The sequence below is a fragment of the Aquila chrysaetos genome, chromosome 2 (assembly GCF_900496995.4).
Source record: "Aquila chrysaetos chrysaetos chromosome 2, bAquChr1.4, whole genome shotgun sequence".
NCBI lineage: Eukaryota > Metazoa > Chordata > Aves > Accipitriformes > Accipitridae > Aquila > Aquila chrysaetos.
The window spans coordinates 80,962,638-80,985,060 of record NC_044005.1 but is presented as its reverse complement, the minus strand read 5'-3'; the positions used below and the strand labels follow the sequence as shown (position 1 = coordinate 80,985,060).

Below are 22,423 nucleotides of genomic sequence, written 5' to 3'. Positions count from 1 at the left end.
TAGCAAAAAGGATGTCACTATATTACTTTTTAGCTTAACATAAAAAGATGCCAGAAAAACGTGGCAGATTGAAGGGTAGAAATTAGGTGGTTCCAAAATTATGTGTTTTTCTGATCATTACCAAGTGCTGTACTTTAACAAGCTTCACAAATATTTTTGCCATTATTAGTTGAAGGCCACAGGCTTTGTGCTGACCCCACTGTGAAAAGGCTCAGAACTTGCCTTGGCCTGAGCTGGTTTTCACTTGTTTTGACACCTGCCCCGGAGCCAACTGACTGCTGCCTCTCATGCTTAGCTTCAGCTTTGGGAATAGCACCTATGGTGAGGGTGTGACACACTGGGATAATCATGGTGTTACAAACAATAGCCTTTTGTGTCCATGTGGGCTGGGGAAGCTGGTGTACAGTGCAAAGGAAGTAAACTGTGACAAGGAAACATACAAATATAGCTCCAAGCAGGCCTGAGACTTACGATGAGAAAACCCCCCACTGTAAACATCACCATTCTCCTGGCAAAGACTTCCAGATGCTGGTGACTTGCAGTAACACTGCCAGTTCTTCTTGAGGAAGACCGAAATCACTGATCACAGGACCCAGGCAGATATTGTGGGGATAATCATAAGAACAGAGACAAGAGCTAGATAATTGCAAGATTTATTATATAACAATTACAACTACATTGTTCATGAAGCTGTTTTCTATTAATTTTTACTTAGACTATTAGTATTATTGTAACTGGACTAATAACAGTTGTTTGTTATATTTTGATAAGATTCTTACAATTTTTAATTAGCCCTACAATAGATTCTCGGGTCCACATGTATGGTGTACATGTATGTACAGAGAAGATTTAAAGTGTAATGTAACGATGTCAAATACATCACAAAAAAAGACATATTACATCACTGAAGGACAGCAAACATAATACAGGCAAAGTACCCAAAGAACAGCTAGATGATACACATCCACATATCACACTGAATATCTGTCATTCAAATAACTTTCCTCACCTGTAATGGTTAACCCCGTCCACACAGAGACCTTCATTCTGGCATGGATGGGAGATGCACTCATCACTGTTAACTTCACAGTAAGTACCCTCAAATCCTGAAACACAGATTATATTAACTGTGAATGAGTGAGTTCTACTACATAATGTGAATATAAGGGTCACAGATCCTCTTGGAGGTTTGGCTGTCCGAGCTCAGGACCAACTTAGACAATGCAAGTGGCAGGCCTAAGATATCTCAGCTGCCCTTGAAGCTGTTTACGAAAGAGCTGAGAGAAGCATCAGTGGCGACTACCCCTTCTCTTGGGAGCATCCACGCTGAGGCTCTCTGCCCTTGGTATCTGACTGACCTGCTTTGCAGCCATGTGCACGCCTAGCCACGTACCTGTTCATCTGGATGCTGACTTTGGCCTTCGGACAAGCTCCCTGGCTTGACCTGGGAGCCGCCCCATTCCCTGTAGCCTCAACTGGCGATCTGGCATCCTATGCTGATGCTGAACACCGTCATCGGCCCTGCCCTGCTCGCCTCATTCAGATGCTGTCGGACAAGACCCTTGACAGCAAGGCCCCTGCCCTGGCAGCCTTGATAAGACTCCTGGCTTACTTTCGCTTCTGGAGCAGCCAACCCTCACTGCTCTCTTGACTCCAAGATCAGGGGCGGCAAGTGGATGCAATCCTAAAAGAACTTTCTCCAATTATTATTGTTCTTTAGCTTCAACAAGTTCATTTCGGGAGAGTATAAGAAGTCTTAATATACTTTAATGAACCAAAGAGAATGGATTTGGATGGAGCACCTGGCTAAATATACTGGGGAAATGTAAGCCATTTTAAAGGGCTGGAAAGGCTTTCTTAGGGAGTGTGCGAAAGTATCAGAAACTAAAAGCTAATTCAGTAAGTAATATATTACAGAGCATAATGGAAGTTAGAGAGACCACATTTATTCAAAGCAGTCAATAGATGAGAAAAAACATTTAACCGGTTTTAATATTTAAATGAAGAAAAAATGCAATCAAGATCTTATCTGCACAGTACATTACTTGCATAACACATTAAATTTACCTGCGTAAACATCCCAGAATATGTGCTAAAGAGAAATAAGAGATTTTTTCAGTGATACCAGAAAACTACTTCTGCTCCTAGCATACTAATTCTTACAACACTCACAGAAATAAACGTACTACCAAATACACAGATGTGTTAAAATTATATACAGTGCATAAACCATAGCTACTTAGATGAATTTTGCACAAATTGAATGTTTCAATCGATGTAGTAATGAAACAATTACAATGAACAAACTATTTGCACTGTACTGACTATTGTACACGACACTTGACAGCAGACTGACTAAAGAGCATTTATAGTGTTCACCAAAATGCTTCTGAACATCACTTAGATATCAATATTAAATTAAAACAACTATAAAAACAGCTACTGGAAGTCGGTCTATATTATTATAAATATGATGAAGGCTTTACTGGATTCTCTACTAAAAAATGGTAAAAATTGTTATCAGTACTTTTTTTAGATACTGAAATAAGGATAGTAATGACTTATTGTTATATGATGTATTTGTGGTTTTCAAAGTACTTCATGAAAGTGGGGAAATCATGAAAGATGACAGAATAGTATGGCTTACTTTTATCTAGAGAAAATCATTACTGGAAAAATTAAGTGGCTTGGTCAGAGTTATAGGGAAAGCTGTAGAGAGAAATCTCTCCTGGCACTCCAATGTATGATCTAAACATCAGCCCACATCAAAGCAGGTGGTATTTTCTTCTAACCAGGATTTTTTTCTGTTCAACAACTTTCCTGGCTACACCTGACTGAAATTAGTCCTGAATATTTGCTGAAGGTTTCACAGCAGTGTCTGCTACAAAGCTGGAAAATAAAGCCTGGAATGTATCTCAAACTGTAACTGAAGGGTTAGTCACTTATGCTCTTATGATGTTATTCTCTTTTTCAGAAATATCTTGAGTGCAAAATGATACCCTCATTTATTTCTTATTTGTATGATGTTTTACAAAAACTTTGTAAAAGAATTGCCACAACAGGTGACAAGAATTCTCAGTCCCAGTGTACTGCTTTGAAGTAGCTCCCTCAGCACAGGCAACCTTGTTATATTCTGAATGATTTAGCTTATTATTTGCAAATGGGCTACAACCAGAGTGAACTACCCAAATGCTTTTCTTATCTGTAGTGTGCGTAATCTGCATCTTAATACTGCAACTTGAGCCTTCATCTATATTTGCCTGAAGCTTGATGGAGGAAAAAAGGAAGGTAAAAGCACTGTAACTTGGGCTGTGACATGCTAGTTCAATCTTCAGTACTAGACCTGGTTACATCAAGTAGACAGCAATCACTGACACACACACACACACACACACACACAAAAATAACCAGGAGTTGCTCTTCTGACACACATGACACTCCAGTGCCACTGAGTAAGAGCAGAAAAGATGGTAACATGTTTCTCCAACTCTGGTTTGATTAAGAAATTGGAAGGCATAGTGAATACGAGAGACCAGGACCACAGGACCATTTGTAGCCAACTTCCTCATGTGTGACTTCTCATTTATTTGTAATGTTTGACCTTTCTGAAACTAAGTTTTGTTACAGAGTGGAAGGCTATGTCAATGGGCCAGGGAAATGGGACTTCACTGAAAAGTAGCACACTGAAAGTAAACCTGTGTAATATTATAAATAACTCAAAGATATACAGACAGTTTTTAGTTTTACAAGGTAATCAGAAAAGGGCGTGAAGCTAACATAAAGTAAAACTTAAGAAATACTAACAGAACTTATATGGAATAGCTTCTTACTCTTTTGTGATACTACATAACATTTGAGCAAGCATCTTTAAAAAAAAAAAACAAAACACAGTTGTCAGATTAAAATACATAAAAAAGGAAAATGGAGGGCATTCATCATTCTGCTCCTGCCTGTCGGTCCCACTTGGTTATGGATGTTTTATAGTCTTTTTCAAGTAAATAGTACTGAAGTAAATGCATAAAGCACCATTTAGACACATTTTTGATTGCAGTAGTACACATTTTTCCAGCCCATAGCAAAATATAGCTACCTTGAAAAGACATAAAATAAGCAAACATACAGCAGGCATGCTACTTTATCTATTATTCCTACAAACGGAGAAAAAATACTGTTTTCATCACAAAATTTTACTGGCTGTCTACTACATTATGAAATAAGCAATCTATGTATTCAATTTACTATTGAATATTGTCTTTTTTAACTGACAAATTAACTCGGTTATTTTTATAAAAAAAAGTCAATCATTTCTTTCTTAATGATGTATACTGTTAAAAATTTACACAGAACGATTTACATGATTTTTTTGATCCACAATGAAAACTTCTGAACTCATGCAGCAACTTTTTCTAAGGAATTTTAAACCTTTCTAGCAATTTTTACACAAGATTTCAGCGAAAAATCCTGCTTTCAACTAAAACAGTTAATCAAACACTCAAATCTGCTTAAAAGGACCTGAAAAATACTAGCAGTGTTATTTAGCTTTATTTCATTCATAATTTCTGCATGTCTGTGCTGTAGTATGATTATAATTTATGAAGCTTGTACGAAGGATGTTTCAATAAAAGCGTATGTTAATAAGCCAATTTTAATTCACTCCTGATATATGTTCTCAGAGTAAATTACAAAAATAAAGAAGTGAAAATCACTGTGAAAATCACTCATACAAACAGGAGAGGTCAAACCTCAAAACTTATACTGAAATGTTAGGATTAAAATACTTGTAAAATGTTTATTTTATGAATATACTTGGACAGACACCAATCATACTACTTTCAGATCCAAAAGAATACTTAAAAAGTTCATACTTAAGTGGAACTGGTTTAAGGAATTACCTTGGTAGTTTATTTACATAGTGCTTGTTGAAGCTATGAGATACCTCATGGGTCTAACACGCATGGACTCATGTCGTTCTTGTATTTTACACGATAGTCAAGCGCAATTTAAAGGATAATGTAATACATTAGATTATTTTGGATAAGTTACAACTGCTGCCACATGGAGCTGTGATCTTCTGGGATACTTAAGCTAAAATTAATGTATGGATGTACTTTTTGCAGTAATGTAGACATGTTTCCAAATTATTTCATGTGTTGTGAGAGGAAACAAAAAAGACAATCGGGGGAAACTGACTTAAAATGTTTAACATGTCAGATATACTACTGAAACAAACATTTTTCAGCTGCAAAGAAACTGCAGCGTGTAAAAAAGCATTCACTTAATGCAGCCAGCAAAACTTTACTTGTTTATACTGTGAATAAAATTAATTTGTTTGAATTATACAACACTATTTTTATTTTAAGCAAATTATTTTGTAAAGTGGTACACTACTGGAAAGCCTGAAAATATGTACAGTGCTGTAATATATTGTTACTGTAGCAATATTTAGTACTGTGTGTAAGAAAGTAATATGCACATTTAAATGCAACTACTTGCTGCCTTTGCTACTGCCAATCAGTCAAACTGAAGATCCAAACCGTAAATCAATAGCACATGTAAATGATTTGATGTAGCTCTCCAGCCATATACTTTACAAGGTAGCCTTTCCACATGTCAAACCAGAGTGATACATTAAAAATGCAGGTTTTGACCTTAGTGCTTTTCATGTGGAAAAACTGCAAGTTTTCTGAACTCAGTTCAAACCATTCTGAAGATCTAAATGAAAAGATGCATCTAATCAACGGGGAAGAGCAAATGGCACACATTATCACTTGTGAATACAGAATTCCACTAGGTATCTGCTCAAAATTTCCAATATTGAATTCAAGAAACAAGTGGCTTGCTTTTTTCTAGGTGGCCAATCTAAAGGCTAGACAAACACCATTGTAAAGTCTGACAAAAACAAACAGTTTTTCTTTGTCAAACATATCTGACAGTATTTTTCCTGCCACATTAGAGAAACTAAAGATGTAAATAAAATCTCATTGGTATTGCCACCTATCCACATTTTTTTTTTTGTCTTTTTTAAATCACAGGCAGACAGTACCTCATTTAAAACATTTATTTGTCATTTCAGGGATAATATATTTCACTTCCTCAAAAACCCCTATATAGCTCAGAAATGTTAACAGGTTTCATAGTAACAGATAGCAATTTCAAGACTTTCAGAAATTAAGGGAGATGAAAAACAATTGAAAATCATTGCAATTCTTTTTGTTAGACAATTTAAATTTATTTCTGTATATTTTTAACAGTTCAGGTAGCATGAAAGTGACTTTAATAATATGAGGTCTAAAAATACCTGTGTTCTATGGAGAAAGTCACAAAAGCAGTTCATCTAATCTTAAGCCCTAGTTTTCTCATACTCAACATTAGGACTAGCGGGTGTGACAGTATGCTCAAATTTGCTTGAAATTTACGTGCAGGCAGAATGATACATTCATTTTAGTTTATAGCAATTCCAAGATCCTATCATAGTTTTGCTGTCAGTGGATGAAGCATTAAATGCTGTTGCTTAAGATGGGACAGTTCCTATTGTTCCTTCTGTTTCTCTGAAATATGGGAAACTACTACTGCATGTCTCAACTCTGCTTATGGGACTTCTGTGAGCTGCAAAGTGCAGGAATATGCAGAGGGTAGAAGCTACACATCTGCTGTTACAGTTATGGTCATTTTCATCTCTGTATTCCACTGCAGAGAAATATTACAGTACTTACCTCTGCAGATAACACAAAGGAGTAATGGGATTCTTTCCCTGTAAGCTCTCTACCGTTTTATTCATCAGCACAGTATCATGGATTGTATTTGTCTCCTTACTGTGAACCATTTATGAACCAATGTTTGCAAGCAGCAGAGATATCACAATAGCCCCGTAATCATTAGTATAGGTATTTAGGTTATTCAGTATAACAGGTAAGTACACGTATCAGAATCAAAGGTATGTGAAAAATTAGACAGGGTAAAAAGGCTATTTCCCTTTGTGAATTGTGTACGCATTTGTCTGAGAAAAACTGGCACTGAGGGACTCAGAAACCTAACAACGGCAATCACCAATTTATGTAACTTCTGTTCTTTAGCATCTACTTATTTCTGCTTGACACTATAAATTTTGTACATTAGGATTAATTTTCACTTAGTCTTATTTGAGACACGGGCTGAAAAACATTTTGTCTCCATTCAAACTTCTAGCTGTAAGATGCTATAGACCAAATAAAAATAATCATTAGCATGCTAGGACAAAGGGTATTAAAAAAGAAGGTGTCACAGGAAAGAGTTATTGACAGTAGTCTGACAAAAGGGGTCAGAAAGTCCTAGAAAAAACTGTTTAAAACAAGGACTTCAGAAATTACCTTGAAGCACCAAGAGAGGAACCATAAAGTCTTCCTTTTGGAAAGAGTACTTCGAAGATAAAGCAAAAATAGGATGGCTAATTCCAGTACAAAGTGTAGCTATTGTTTCTCCTTAGAGATGACACAGTACTCTCCGTAGATCTCATTAAATCATTTCCCTGGAACAAGACACATAATTTCCCTACACCCTAAAACTGGTGGTTGTAACCTTATGACCCAAGCAATTCCTCTTCCATGAACCAGTTTTTCAGCTTCTCAGCTTCTACCTTTCTATCTTTAAAGATAAAACGAGTGCAAATAAGATGACAAAGCTTTTGAATACTTGTGCACTATAATGACACAAATTGCTGCTCTCCATTCTTTTGTTTTACTCCTCTCAAAACTGTGTGCTTCCCAGAACTACGTAGATAAAAAAAAATAAAATCTCTACAGAAATAATAATACAGGCAACTGGTAAGGAATTCAGCCCATATATCATCTGAAGAAATAGTCCTAAGCTGCCTATATAGTCAGAGGGACACAAATATTTCTACAGCATTAGCCATTTGACTCTGTATGTCTGCTTTTGGGTAAAATGCATTACCTCAGAAAATTGCCTCTTTCTCTTCATTGGCTGTAAATGGAGCATAGGTGGACCTCCTCAACATACACTGCGTATACCTGTATGTATACCTCCTCAATGTAATACTGTGGACATCTACGTCTGGTCAAATTAATCCAGACTTTCGGGTGTATTAGTTTCAATAATAATTACATTATTTCATTGATTTAATTTCCCTTCGGAGTTTCACAACTCAATAAAATGCTATTGAACTAACACAAATGCTGACCAAATAACCCATATTTTTGAATAGGGTAGGTAAAGCTTTAGTATGAACACTCTCTATGCAATATATAATGGATTTACACATATGTTTTTTGAGAATTTTCCCAAACTAAAGGTAAGCAGACTATTGCTTCTATTGTAATAAGGAGACTACACAAGCATCCGGAGCTGATGACATTACTTGGACTAATGAAGAACTACATCTAATTTTAAAGAAAGAGATTAATTTATTCTACCTTCTATTATAAGAAACAAGAATTCTAAAAACCCTCTGAATTCAACAACCTTGTCCTTCCCTTCCTATGTCAGCAACAACTTATCTGCATTCCTACTAACCTTGCCTTGCTTTGGCTCCTAGATATATCTACTAATAATTTTCACAGAATAATAAATCACAGTTAAAAACATCTGTTATTAGAAAACACTAGATGTTTTCTGGCCCATGGTTTACGTTAGCAAATTATTTTTTGTCTTGTTAATTCTCTGTAATATTTATGTGCTTGTATTTCCCCAGGTTTCACATTTCTCCATGATAACTGTTACCTTTTGTCTCCCATTTTGTCATTAAGTAGGCCTGTTGTTCAACAGTCCTTGCCAGAGAGCTGATCCTGCACTCTGTAGGTGCGTGCCCTCTCACAGTTTTCCTTCATTTTGAACACATCTTTTTCAGTAATTTGTTCTTTCTTGGAACACAACTGTTCTCAGAAAGCTGCGCTATTGTCACTAAACTGTCCTGTCTTCCTTTTGGGTTGCCTCTAGGAAACTAACACTTTTGTGCTTGGCATTATCTAGAACAGCATGGTCTAGTGTTCTTCCTCTAGTTTATCTACCCTCTAGTTCATTTGTGTATGCAGCTGAATTGCTCTTTGGATCTTTCGCATGTAGACCTTCCAGGGAATTTATGAACAGTTGCCAAGGCTCAGCTACAAATATTTCAACATTATTTATATTATATAGCTTTGCTCATGTTTCCTACCTTTCTCTTCTGTTACACTAAATTTTCATTTCTATTATTAATTCCAAGAATGGAATTCTTTAAGAACAGAAAAACATGTTGTTAAATTAAGCAATAAAACATTCTACTATTTGCCCTAAGTTGTCTCTTCCTCCACCGTTTCATTTGCATTTACTATGCAGCATTTCAGGAGAAACTAATGGCAGGATTCAATGCTGGGTATATGTATAATAGCTCAAAAAGCCACCTCCTCCAAACTGCCTTGATCAAACCCTTGCTTATCAATTACTGACAAAGTATATAGGAAGAGGTGTTTTCTGTACACTTCTTGGGAAACTTGCTCAACTGCAGTGATTCCTTAACTTTTCCAATAATGGCCTACCCTGCAACGTTCTTGCAGCCATGAATATACCAGCATACAATTGTAGAGATCACTATTTTTTAAACTGTTTAACCTGCTTGTGTGGACAACTTAACTTAAATTCACAGTCTAACACTGTTCCATAATCTAAGATACAAGAGCCCAGTTTTGTGTTACGAATGTTATCATCTAGCTCCTTGCAGGAAGCAAACCTCTGCAGCTAGGGCAGACACCTCAAAAGGAAGTTTTAAATTTATATTACTTATAAAATTCTAAAAATCTTTAAAGCAAAAACAGACAACTGTAACTCCCTAACATATATACAAGAACAAGGATGCGTAGCTTTGCTTTTTACTACTACTAATCATGACTTAATTATCTCCCTACCAATTTGCCATAGTGATTCTGTCCTAGGCTAACATCTTACATCAAGTTTGACTGAGCCCAATTTATACTCTGTAAGCTTTTGTCTCCTCTGCCCTAGTATGGAATCCCAATCCCAGCAGTCAGTGGATAGTCTCTTTTTCTTCTAAATAAGCACCAGTCGCTAGCATGATTTGTGGTCCTATTGTACCCATCTCAGATACGTTTTTCTAAAGATAATCTTTAGAATTTGGCAAGCACAAATACAATTTGCAACTCTTGCTAAACCAGATTCATACCTTCTAATGACTGGACTGTTAACTACTAGCAGGTTGTTTAATCAACATGCTATTTGGTACTAAGTCAGTATGGAATGATTGCTGGAGGTGACTTATTGGTATGTCCCCCTCTTAAGGGAAGATAAACCTCCAGGGTGGAACGCAGTGGATATACAAGAAATCTGTTCCATAATAATTCCCTAAGCAACATAATCTGCAACCTTAGATGTTAGCAACACCAAGGGAGCTTGGTATGCTGACTCTAAAAGAAACAACACGGAGGGTGGAGTGGAGACACCGCGGCCAGGCTCTGCGATACCATTGAAGGGATAGGGAACTGGAACGATAGGAACAAGAACAGTAGGTCCCTGCATTGAATCCACTGAAGCAAGGAGGTAAAATAGTGGGGGTTCTGTCAACCTACTGCCCTACTTTGGATTTATATCATAAGTGCCCCATCCTGGAGTAGTGACACAGAACTTTGCTCATTATAATCTCATTATAATACCAAAACACACCTCCATCCCAAAAACTACCCACCTCCAAGGTGTGACCACCCCTCACTGAGCACGTGCTCCAAATTTTCTCTAGCGTATACCTTCAAAAGTAAAGCAAGGAGATTTTACCCCAATCATAATAAAGGTATGTATGACTAGAGTCACTCAAGCTCCACCTAAAAATAAGAAAATATAAAAGGGCTTAAGAGAAGAGGAATGCTAGGGAAGACACCATCATAGACAGGTTGGGAGGACATTGCTGACTTCTGGGATCAGTCGATGGGCTGAACCTCTCTTCCCCCCCGTAGGAACGCCTATTGGGTGAGATTCGAACCTTTGGTTACACCAAGTGCTTCCCCCGGAAACTCGGAAATCTCTATAGAGTTCTTCCATAATTTCGTATGCTTGTAGTCAACTGTATTATTATTTGCATGTGCTTTGCAGACAGAGTATTTATCACCGGCAATCCAAAAGAACCTGAACTCCCATTGCTTTAATAAACTGTACTGTTCATTAATCTGTGATAGTTCGCTGAATGCAACTAAATTGAACGTACAGTGCACTATTACTGCATCCATAATCATGATAGTTCAATATATTGAATGCAACTGGACTCACAGTGATGAACTGGACATCACTCAGAATCTAAGCCTAGTGGCCCCCAGCCCCTCTGATGTCTGAGGACAAGCTGGAACACAAGGGGGTTTATTTTCTGCCAACTTCTTTACGCTTTAACGCAACAGTCGGGTATCGTGGAATAGTCTAGCTATGTCAGTGTGATTGCCCTTTGTGATGAGATCTGTAATCATGATAGGTTTATTGGGAGAGAAAGGGAGGCACATGGCAGACAAAAACAGGAGAATAAAAGAAAAGACAACAACTGCGGAAATATGTTTCCATAAACTGCTTTCAATTAAATTTCTGTCTTTTACTGTCTCTCCTTTTTTGATAAGAGTCCTGAATAAATGGTTGCATTTTTCCTAGCATGAATGATTAACTCATTTCATGAATTATGCCTTTTACCCCTTTTCAATACTGAAATATTTTCCACTTTCCAAGATTTGTTAGCAATGCATGTTACCGGTTCACATAGATTCCCTGCTAGTTCGCTGAAGATTCCTACCTGCAAACTTCAAGAATCCTTGAAGATTGTCAAAATTCCCCAAGAATCTCGGCTGCAAGTTTTTTGGATTCTTGAGAAACTGTGTACAAAAATGTTTTGAAAAGATGACTTTTCTGAAGAATGTTAAGAAAAGACTTGAACATGCATGTCTCTCTACAGATCACTTCTGAAAAAGGTTCCAAAATCAATACATTGTATTAAAAGCTGTTTTTTTAAAAAGCAGCTTTTCTAAAAGCTGCTTCAATAAGCAACTTGCATACCTCCCCAGTGACTTTTTTTAACTCGACAACTTGTGGTAACCTTTACCTTAACAGTAAAAAACCCAAGCGATAAATACTGCTGACTTACCTCCATATCTTTGCAACTCAGTAAACAGAGTAATACTATTGTGGCGTAACACCGCAATAACACTTTTGCTATTATTGGTCGTACACCCCTACCATTTATAGGTACAAAAGTGATGACTCCAAAATCCTGCCTAAATTCCAAATTCAGTAATTGTACTCTCCCTACTTAAATTTTCACTGCAGTTTTAATTAGTTAATGTATTCTTCAATTCCTATGCAGAATTGCCTAGTAATGTTCTGCACAGTTAAACTGTTGCTCCGTTCCACCTTAGCAGTTCTTGTACATCGAGGGAGAAATTGTGTCTTTTAAGCCATGGCCCAGGAAAGCTGTCAGCACCTGTTGTGATTTTGCTTGTTGTGCATACAGAGAGCAATCCACTCTATCCATTAGGCAGGGTAAGATTACTCCCCTGATGTGCCAGGCCTTCCTGACAGCTCAGCGGGAAAAGGAACTATTTCCAACTTGCTCCAATTTTTGTATTTTTAACAATTTGCATAGATTTTGTCTATTTCTGCCTGTCTGTTTTGTCAATTTAGTTTGTCAGCTCTGCTGGCCAGGTGCACGTGCATCACTATGTTGTTGTAACAATTGGCTCAGAAATAGTAATTCTCAGTGCTGGAATCTGAACAGCCATAGATTTAATAAGTACTGTAAGAAATTAATAGTAAGCAAACTGGCAGCTATCTTAGCAGTCTTTTAACATAACCGATAGACCTGCTGTAATTCACAAGGGTTTTATATACTTTGAAAGGTATACATTGTTACTTTCACTGAAGATAGCATTAAATTCAACACACATTTGCAACTTTTCTGCAGCACAACAGACAACAGAGAAGTTCTTACCAGTTCTTACCTGTTTTGCAAACGCACATTGGATTTCCATCGACTTGTGCCAAGCAGGTTGAATTGTTTATGCATGGATTGTAAGGCAGCTCACAGGGACTGAAGCGCTGATGGCAGAAGTCACCAGTATAAAATGGAGGACAAATGCATACAAACTGTCCTTGCTTAACAGATTCATAACAGGTGGCTCCATTCAAGCACGGTTCAGAATCACATTCATTTATATCTTCACTGCAGTCTGGCCCTGTCCACCCTGCTGTACAAGTGCATCTGGAAAAAAAAAAAAAAAAAAAAAAAAAAAGTTGAACGGTGGCAGGCTGGAAAAATCAACAACTTAACCCAATCAGTTCCAACTATTTCTATTTAAAAAAAAAAAAAAAAAAAAAAAAAATCAATAAACTTTTTCTGTGCATAGCTTTTTTTCTGCCAGTTTTATTCACAGTACAGTCTGATACAAGTTATATTCAGGTTGTTCTCCCACAATTTATTTGAGCAAAAGCAAAATGACTTATTCTGAATCACAGGATTTATCCACTTGGAGAACTACCTGGTTTAGTTAACGCTGACAGAATCATCTGTGGATCTTCAAGCTGAAACACCACCACAAATTATCAAATGTGGAATGTAAATTTCGTTAAGCTTTAGGATTAGAAAGGCATCTTTTCACTTGTGTGAAACTACTAAGTAGGTACTTCAGTGTTTGGGATGAAATGTGCCAGGTAGTATTCAGTATACTTTTAAGAAAGAAGGTAGGAGGTTAAAGGCACTATAAATGATAGAAGAGTCCTCTTTTCACGATCTTTCTCTTTTTTGTATGCTCCTGTGAAGACCTGTCATTGACAACACAGAAGAAAAAACTTGGGACCAAAATCTAAATTACATCTGACTGTAAAGAATCTATCTTCATGAATTAGGTAAATACCTATTTTTATTTACAACATGAATATGATGATGAGGTTCTAAAAATTCAAAGGTAACAATTTGCTAATGATCTCCAAGTTTGCAGAGAAAATTTCCTCATTTGCCGCAACAAAAGAAGGCTCTATGTGCTTTAAAAGGCATACATTCTTGTTACTTGCACTGAAGATAGAATTAAATTCAACATACATTTGCAACTATTTTGCAGGACAACACACAATACAAAAGATTAACTATACCAGCTCTTACCTGTTTCGGCTGATACTGATTTCAGGCATTAAACCATTCAAATACAGCTTCATAGTTCTAATTTGATAAAAGGAATTATTCTTAAATAACAAACAGGTCATTCATTGGAGAGTCAATTACGTTGTTCTGTTCTGTAAGGCACAGGTATTGCTTGCCACACAGAAGGCAAACTTGGCCCCTTTAAAACAAACACAGTGTTTTCTTTGGAATTTTTAACGTTCTGTTTGATTGATTTGTGGGGTATCATTTCCATGTCACATGAAATGAAATGGGTATTATTAAGGAACTTTACCATTTGAAAGTCACAAGTATTTTAGCAGTAAGGATTGAAAAATCAGGTTACTGTATGTTTTTCATGGGAAGACAAACAATTGTAACTATCAAAAGGCATTCAGGCATTCTTAAAGTAACTATGACAAAAATGACATTTCAGTGTGATGGTTACAAATAAATACATTTTGTTACTCTGTGTTTACACACAACAAACATACCTGCTTTTGCTATACATGGTAGCATCAATTTAGTATCTAGAGGCAATACCCACTGAGTAACACTGAGTACCACTGCACCCACTACTCAGCACTTGGTTTAATTTTCTCCTAAGTAGTCAATCTATAAAAGTACAAGCCTCTATTACAAATTAAGTATCTCCAAATCACTGACACTGGACATAGTAGAACGCTTTGTCTCAATAGATCAGAACAAGTATTTTAGATGTTAATTGTTTTACAGCTGCTCCTTTTTTTCTAAGTATCTCCAAATCACTGACACTGGACATAGTAGAACGCTTTGTCTCAATAGATCAGAACAAGTATTTTAGATGTTAATTGTTTTACAGCTGCTCCTTTTTTTCTTGACTTCATAAATCAAGTTCTGAATAAGTTACTAACAATGAACTATTATAAAGTAGTATGTACTACCTTGTCTATGCTCCGTTCATAGCTTGGAAAGCTCATTAAATGGAGAGCCTTTCAACTCATATTAGGAGAATGGGGTTCAGTTCTTGACTAGGTCCAGCTCTTACAGGTGTGACTCAGGTGCAGAGGAGCAAACATAAAACATGTTCCATTCCCTTCTTTTCCCTAAGGAGTTTCATAACTGCCTTTGAGTTATCAAAAGTATTCTGTCTGGCCACAGGTAACATTACATCACAGAGAGATCACTGAAACACAGCAGTTATCTAGACTACACAACTAGCCAGTCCTACCCTGGCTTCATGCTAGCTACCAACTGAGATGCAAAGAAAGGTCAATATTAATGCAAAGACAACAATTAATAACATTTTAAAAAAAAAAAAAAAAAAAAAGCTAATACGTGCTTTTATGAGACCAACATAAAGATAAGATAGTCATTGCTCAACTTCTTTCTGTTCTCTTACCAACTTGTAAACTCAAGATAAAAGGTTCTAAGAGTGCTACCAAAATACATTTAAAGTTTTCATCTACCTTCTAAAAAGAAAAATCTAAATATGGCACATGTTCTGCATGCAACTTTTTGTTTATTCCTAAATCATTTAGAAGTGATATAAACTTTTTTGAACTTATTTGCCAGTATTTGGTGTTTAAATAATGCCAAGTTTTATAAAGGCAATCTAAAAGTGCAAGTTACATATATATAAAAACTACCATATTAATCAAACATTAGTCAAAATCTCTTTAAGCATAAGAGTTTGCTATTACATGTAATTTTCTCTAGGAATATATTCAGAACTTTTTAAGAAAATCTGTAAGTCTAAAAGACATGTTTAGTCTAAAACTTACATAAAACTAAAAAAATATAAATCTAAAAGACTATTTATACATATGAGTTACTTTGGGTGTCTGAAACAATCTTATCACTAAACTCATAAAATTAAAGACATTTTCTCTTAAGAACAAGCAAAATCGCTATCTTTATTAACACGCAGTTGTAAATTCTGAAGGCAAAGTTTTTACAAGGCCTTTCTTAAAAGAATTTTGGCATTTATGAAAAGATTGCAAAATTACAAAAATTAATTCCCTAAATAAGGCATATCATATATTTCCAGATTAACTATGAAAACATTTGACTTATATTACACAATTAAGCAAATAGCATCTCATCCTTTCATGTCCTAAGTGCATACTTGTTTTTGTAACTTTTATGAACAACAAGATGATGACTCTTCAGAAACATCAGTGTCCTAGTTTAAGGTGACACTATACCAGCTACTAGAAAGAAAGTTAACTCTATCCCAGCTGAAACCAGGACAATCAAGAATAGTCATATCCCACTCTTTCTGTTCTATACTTTACAGTCAGTTGTAAGAAAAACTTGGGGGGTGGGGGAGAAGAAGCCAAAAATGTTATTTTCTGTTGAAAATAATCTGACAGGCTGTTGAAATGGTATTTTCATTTTAAATAATAAAAGCTTCTATTAAACATTAGACTAATTTATAACATCTTCAAAAAGAAGATGACTACACTAGCAAGGAAGCATGCACTAGCACCTGTAACAAGAGAAATGGAAGATTTAGGTTGATGTACAAATTCTTAACCAATTTCTTCTCCTCCAGAATCCATATGAATATTTTCTTTTAAATAACCATTTCCATATATTTCTATTGATATTACAAAATCGCATCATGCATGATTCTTTTCTTTAAATTATTCATTTTAATAACATCTAACCCACACAGTGCTTTGATTGTGACATATGTAGAACTCCTCCAACACATACAGATCAGCTTTCATAAGTATTACCTGTTGACTTTCCATATATCTCTCCATAGACTTAAGAGCTTTCCATATGGACACAAATAAAAGGAGAAGGTAATGAAAATAGACAATATAAACTATATCCATGGTGTTGTATTTTACTACCTGTTTAAAGATTAAAGTCATAGTCAAGAATTGCAATCTGTAGTCATGAACATTACCCAGAAAAACTAGTATTCATGTTGTAAGTTCCTCTATATGATGAGTTAAGTAATAAATTATTTGGTTCTCTCCTGTTTGAAAACTCCTTTTTTATTTCTCACATTGCAGTGAAATATATTGGTATCACCTGCCTTACATTCTACCTTACAGGTTTTAAGGAATCAAGTACCAGGGAAGAGTCTTAAGAATCCCTGAATAGTTGATGTTGGAAAAAGTCTCTGAGGCTCATCTAGTCCCCACTGCTCAAAACAGGGTCAGCTAGAGGTTTCTCAGGTCTGTGCCCAGTCTGATTTTGAGTATCTCCAAAGATGGAGACTCCACAACCTCTCTGGGCAACCTGTTGCAGCACCAAACCACCCTCACATTAAAAAAAGCATTTTCTTATCTTAAAGTGACATTTCATGTGTTTCAGCTTTTGCCCACTACCTCTTGTCCTGTCACTGGATACCACTGAGAAGAGCCTGCCTCTACCTTTTTCACTCCCTTCCATCATTCACAAACATTGGCAAGAGCTGCCCTGAGCCAAAGCCATTTTTTCAGCATGCCAACCAGAACGGTGATCTACTCTGAATCTTAAGAGTTCTAAAGTGACTTACTATCAATTAGAAAATCCTATTGGTGGGCTCGTTCCAGCCCAGCTCAGCTAGAAGCTCTGGAAAAAATGCCAAAACTTGACAAAAATAGTAATGTAGATAATTATACCAGAGCAGAACAAATTTCGGAAGGAGCCATTTTTTGCTTTCAGACATCTTAAAGCAGAAAAATAGAAGAAACCGGTCTTTTCAGTCCTCTATATTTTGTACCAAGTTTTCAGAAAATACCAGTCAAAGCATTTGCCTTTGCCACAGATACAGGTGTTTCTACAGAAAAAACCACAATATTCAAGATGGAGCAGAACTGTTTTTTCTTTAGTGCTTCAGTCATAGCAACAGTAATCCTAAACTGAACCCTCAGATACACTGTGCCCATCATTCACCTGCCTCTTTATTTGACAGGATCATGATGAGAAATGGCAAGATGTTCAGTGAAGTTCAGCTCAGCTTGTTAGCTATACAATACATGCAACAATGGTCCATTCTACAGTAAGAGTTTATGTTGTCTAGTGCATTCAATCAAAGCAACTAACAGCCTGAAAAACCTCAGTGCTCAGTGACGAATTTATTCCTTGTAAGCTAGAGGCTACAGGACCATCTGAAGTAGTAAAATGAGAGCTTGCTTTCAATACATGCACCGCTTTGAATTTAAAGCACTACCACACACCACAAAGCTCCAAAGACATACACTTCCAGTCACTACAGAGACTTCAAATATTCATTTTTCTCTCTTCTCTTTCCTCCCACAAACATCTTTCTTCTTTTACTCTCTGAAAGCTTAATGAACTCTTTGATCCTCAGACAGCTATCTGACCCACCTTACACACTCCACCAGCTTTCACCTGCAAAAGCTACAAGTTTCTCTCTGATGTTCTTCTGGTGCTACTAGTTCTCCACTCTGATGTGTCACTCCTAGATGTTCTCCTCAAATTTCCACCCATGTTTCTCCTCCTCTCCCCTGAATTCCTCTGAGCCCCTCTTTACCATCACTTCCACTACTCCTTCTCTACTCTCTTCCTAAAGCTCTCCATCTGTAACCAACCAAATGTGACAGAGATTAACTAATTAAAGAGGTCAAGACTGGTAGCAGCCTGGGCTGCAGTGCTCATGCCCTGATGGGATTCACAATCTTGAGGGATATGGGCCAGCTGATGAGTAGAATCAGGACCCTGAATTTTAGGATAGCAAACTTTCAGTTGTTTTAAGAAATTAGCTGATGGGATCCCCTAGGAAACTGCCCTCTGGGACAAAGGAGCTGAACAGAGCTGGCAGATCTTTAAGGATATTTTTCTTAGAGCACAGCAGCTCTTGATTTCCACATGCAAGAAACCAGGCAAGGCAGGCAGGAGACCAGCACAGCTTAGTAAGGACCTCCTGGACAAACTGAAGTGTAAGAAGGAAACACACAGGGAACAAGGGACATGTATCCTGGGAAGAATACAGGATGCTGCCCAGATGTGTAGGGATGGGATTAGGAAAGGTAAGGCACATTTGGAGCTGAATTTGGTAAGGGATGCAAGGAGTAGTAAGAAGGGCTTTTACAGGTATGTTGGCCAGAGGAGGATATTAAAGAAAATGTATCTCCACGATAAATAAAGACAGGAGAACTGGTGACAACTGGCATGGAGAAGGCTGAAGTACTCAACAATATTTTGCCTCAGTTTTCAATGCTTATCTCTCTTCCCACATCTCTCAAGCCTCTGAACCTCATGGCAGGGACTGAGGGAATGAAGTCCTTCCAATCCTAGGTCAGGTTTGAGACCACCTGAGGAACCTGAACACACCTAATGTGCCTTATCCATTCAGCTCTGGGGTCCCCAGTACAATAAAGACATTGACCTGTTGGAGGGAGTCCAGGGGATTGTCACAAAAGTGCCTATGGAGAAAGGCCGAGAGAGTTGGGCTTACTCAGCCTGGAGAAGAGAAGGCTCTGGGGAGACCTTATAGCAGCATTTCAGTAATTAAAGGGAGTGTATAAGAAAGCCAGAGTGAGACTTTTTACCAGGGCCTGTAGTGACAGGACAAGTGACAACTGTTTTAAGCTGAAATAGTAGATTCAGACTGGACGTAAGAAAGAATTTTTTTAACAATAAAGGTGGTAAGACACTGGAACAGGTTGCCCGGAGAAGCTGCGGATGCCCCATCCCTGGAAGTGTTCCAAGGCCAGGCTGAACAGGATGGGGCTTTGAGCAATTTGATCTAGTGAAAGATCCCCCTGCCCCACGGCAGGGGGGTTGGACAAGATGGTCTTTAAAGGTCCTTTCCAACCCAAACCACTCTATGATTCTGCGATTCTATGACTTTTGCCACTGCCTGGATAAGGCCCTCGGCTGTGTGCTGACCCGGCAACGCAGGGGCTCGTCCTCTCCGCGGCCTGAGCTGGGTGTCGCTGGTTTAACCCCTGCGCTGGGGCCCAGTGACTGCTGCCTGCCCTGCTCCAGCTTCAGCTCTGGGAACAGTCCCTCTAGGAGGGGTGACACCCCCCGCCACCTGCAGTCATCACTACCTGACAAACCACAGCCCTTTGTGTTGGGAGGGCTGGGGGCCACAGCCAGGCTGCAGCTGGCAGTGCAGGAGAAGAACGTGGGCTGTGACAACCCAAGACTGAGGATGAAACTAGTTGCTTAATCTGTTCCGCACTGCAAAAGTAATATTAGTTTTTATTCTGCTCTTTTTTTATATACTTCTAATATAGGACATATATAGTAATCTTTATGAATAGTAGCAGTGGGGTAGAATTTTTAAATGATTGAGGCAAAGTCATAATGGATAATAATGGCAAAGACTAAAATTCCTAATTCTTTTATTGCTGTGGTTAAGAAGGCAGGACAAATTAACTCCTGAAATAAAAATGCTGTGTTATAAACTTGCTCACTCATTGCCCTTTTCTGAGGTGTGCCAGAAAACTTGTGGTTGATGTAAGTAACAGGAAGATCCTTTTCCATACCAGTGCTTTCTACTTCAAGCTCCTGAATCGAAACGTACATTTCAGTGCAGGTGTACAACCAATGCCCAAGGTCCACTTGACTGTTGTAAGGAGTGCTGGCCACTGTGAAAGTACTGCAGTATGGCAGCTTAGGGGACCATCATTTTTTTTAGGAATGGCATGTCTTGTTGGTTGCATTTGTCCTGAGCAATTCTTAAGTTAAAAATGAAGTAAAAACACATATATTTAATTGTGCTTTAGATAAATTCCAGATGTGTGTAGATGCTGTCCCAGTCAACAATAGTATGTCAGTAGGTCAGATGTAAGCCTTTCAGCTTTGCCTTTGAGAAATACTAGGGCATCCTTCATTATTACAGTTCATTATGGTTGGACTTGATGATCTTAAAGGTCCTTTGCAACTTAATGATACTACAATTCTATGATTACAATATCATCCTTCATTATTACAATTACTACAATAGTCATCATCACTTTTTGTAAACTGAGCTATCAATCTGAGCACAGAGACTAAACTATCCTCTCATCTTCTCAATTCAGCACAAAGAAGTGGTATTACACTACCATTTCTGTGTTAGTCAATAAGGAAGTTCAGCTCCTTGGGCTGTCAATCTGACAATGGGAAGTTTCATTAGCAGTGAAATAAACAATAGCTTGGTTTGATTTCAGTGACAAAGGTTAGGGCATAAAACAACTAAACAAAGGAAGAAATAGTCAGGAAGCTCATCCATCATCCAGCGGTTTTGATTCCTCAATACACTCATGTCTGTCACGACCAAGCGATAAATATCTTTCCAAACTGTGTAAATGTGTAGAGAAAGAAAGTGGCTACATAGGAAGAAATATCACCTCGTCCCCTCTCACCTCTCTCCAAAGGATTAATCAGTGAGTAAAAAGCAATTTGCCTTTCACAGAGTAAATTGATAGGTTGAGTATCAATTTCACAATTAGGTTATAGAAGAAATTCCATCTGCCTTTATCAGCTGTTAGAATAATGATGGGAAGCTGAAATTAAGGAAAACAAAATTGTTACCTTTGTCATACATACACCTACCATTTCTTAATTTAACAGAGATGTAGATGCTGGCTTATGGGAAGTATATGCACAACCTGCAGTCTTCAAGTTGAATCTGAAATGGTGGCTAGGAAAGCATAGATAAAATACTTGGGGAATGGTACCAGGTAATAACAGACATGCACGGATGAACTCTTTATTGCGTGCCTAATCATTCTAAGTCTCTGAGAAGTTTGCATCGTGGAATGCAAAATACATGTAATAGTACAATGACTAATAATATAGTGCATGACCTGTAAATGCAATGGACCTTGCTACCATTACACCTCAGAAATAAAATTAATCTGTAAAAGAACTCTACAGTAAAATCTACACTATGTCCTAAGATACTTGGTCAAACTGGCTGAAACAACTTTCACTCTTCTCTGTTCACATGCTGTATGAAGGTTGCTGAATACCATGCAAGTCAACACATTTCCTCAGTTAATGCTACTATCTGTAAAACAATCTATTATTTATTCTGAATATATTACTTCTCAAACTGTTTACACAACTTGACCAACGGATGTTCTGTGTATTACCTATTCAATAACAGCAAAGCAAAAGCACTGAATGAATATAAGCTAGAGTTCGATCCCAATAGCCATTGCTAGTGTTTGTCCATTAGTTCAGTAGGAATGTGAATATTATTGAGCACTGGAAGTTGTTTAAGCAGTAGAACATCAATCCAAGTCTCACATTTCAGCAATTCATGTTCCACTAGTGGAAGAAAGTATCAAGAACTTCTGCAAAAGACATGTAGCATACCATTGCAGAGGCATCTGTAGTGATCCAGACCAGCATACCATTGTGTATCAAGGGGTTAGT

At 37.4% G+C, this 22,423-nt stretch overlaps 1 protein-coding gene and 1 long non-coding RNA gene across 3 annotated transcripts in view; one reads left to right on the top strand and one right to left on the bottom strand.

Moving 5' to 3' along the window:
- Positions 1-22,423, bottom strand: part of EYS (eyes shut homolog) — a 1,018,924-nt gene that overhangs the window by 504,559 nt on the left and 491,942 nt on the right. For both annotated transcript variants that reach the window (XM_030007184.2, XM_030007189.2), the window contains 2 exons: positions 12,951-13,210; positions 1,010-1,106 (listed from right to left, as the gene is read on the bottom strand). In XM_030007184.2, the coding sequence (XP_029863044.1) occupies positions 1,010-1,106; positions 12,951-13,210 (357 nt within the window). The remainder of the gene's footprint in view (positions 1-1,009; positions 1,107-12,950; positions 13,211-22,423) is intronic.
- On the top strand, positions 4-19,635 carry LOC115338567. The gene is made up of 4 exons (XR_003922428.2): positions 4-13; positions 10,518-10,524; positions 12,424-12,435; positions 19,471-19,635. It is a non-coding gene; the product is annotated as an uncharacterized LOC115338567 (long non-coding RNA).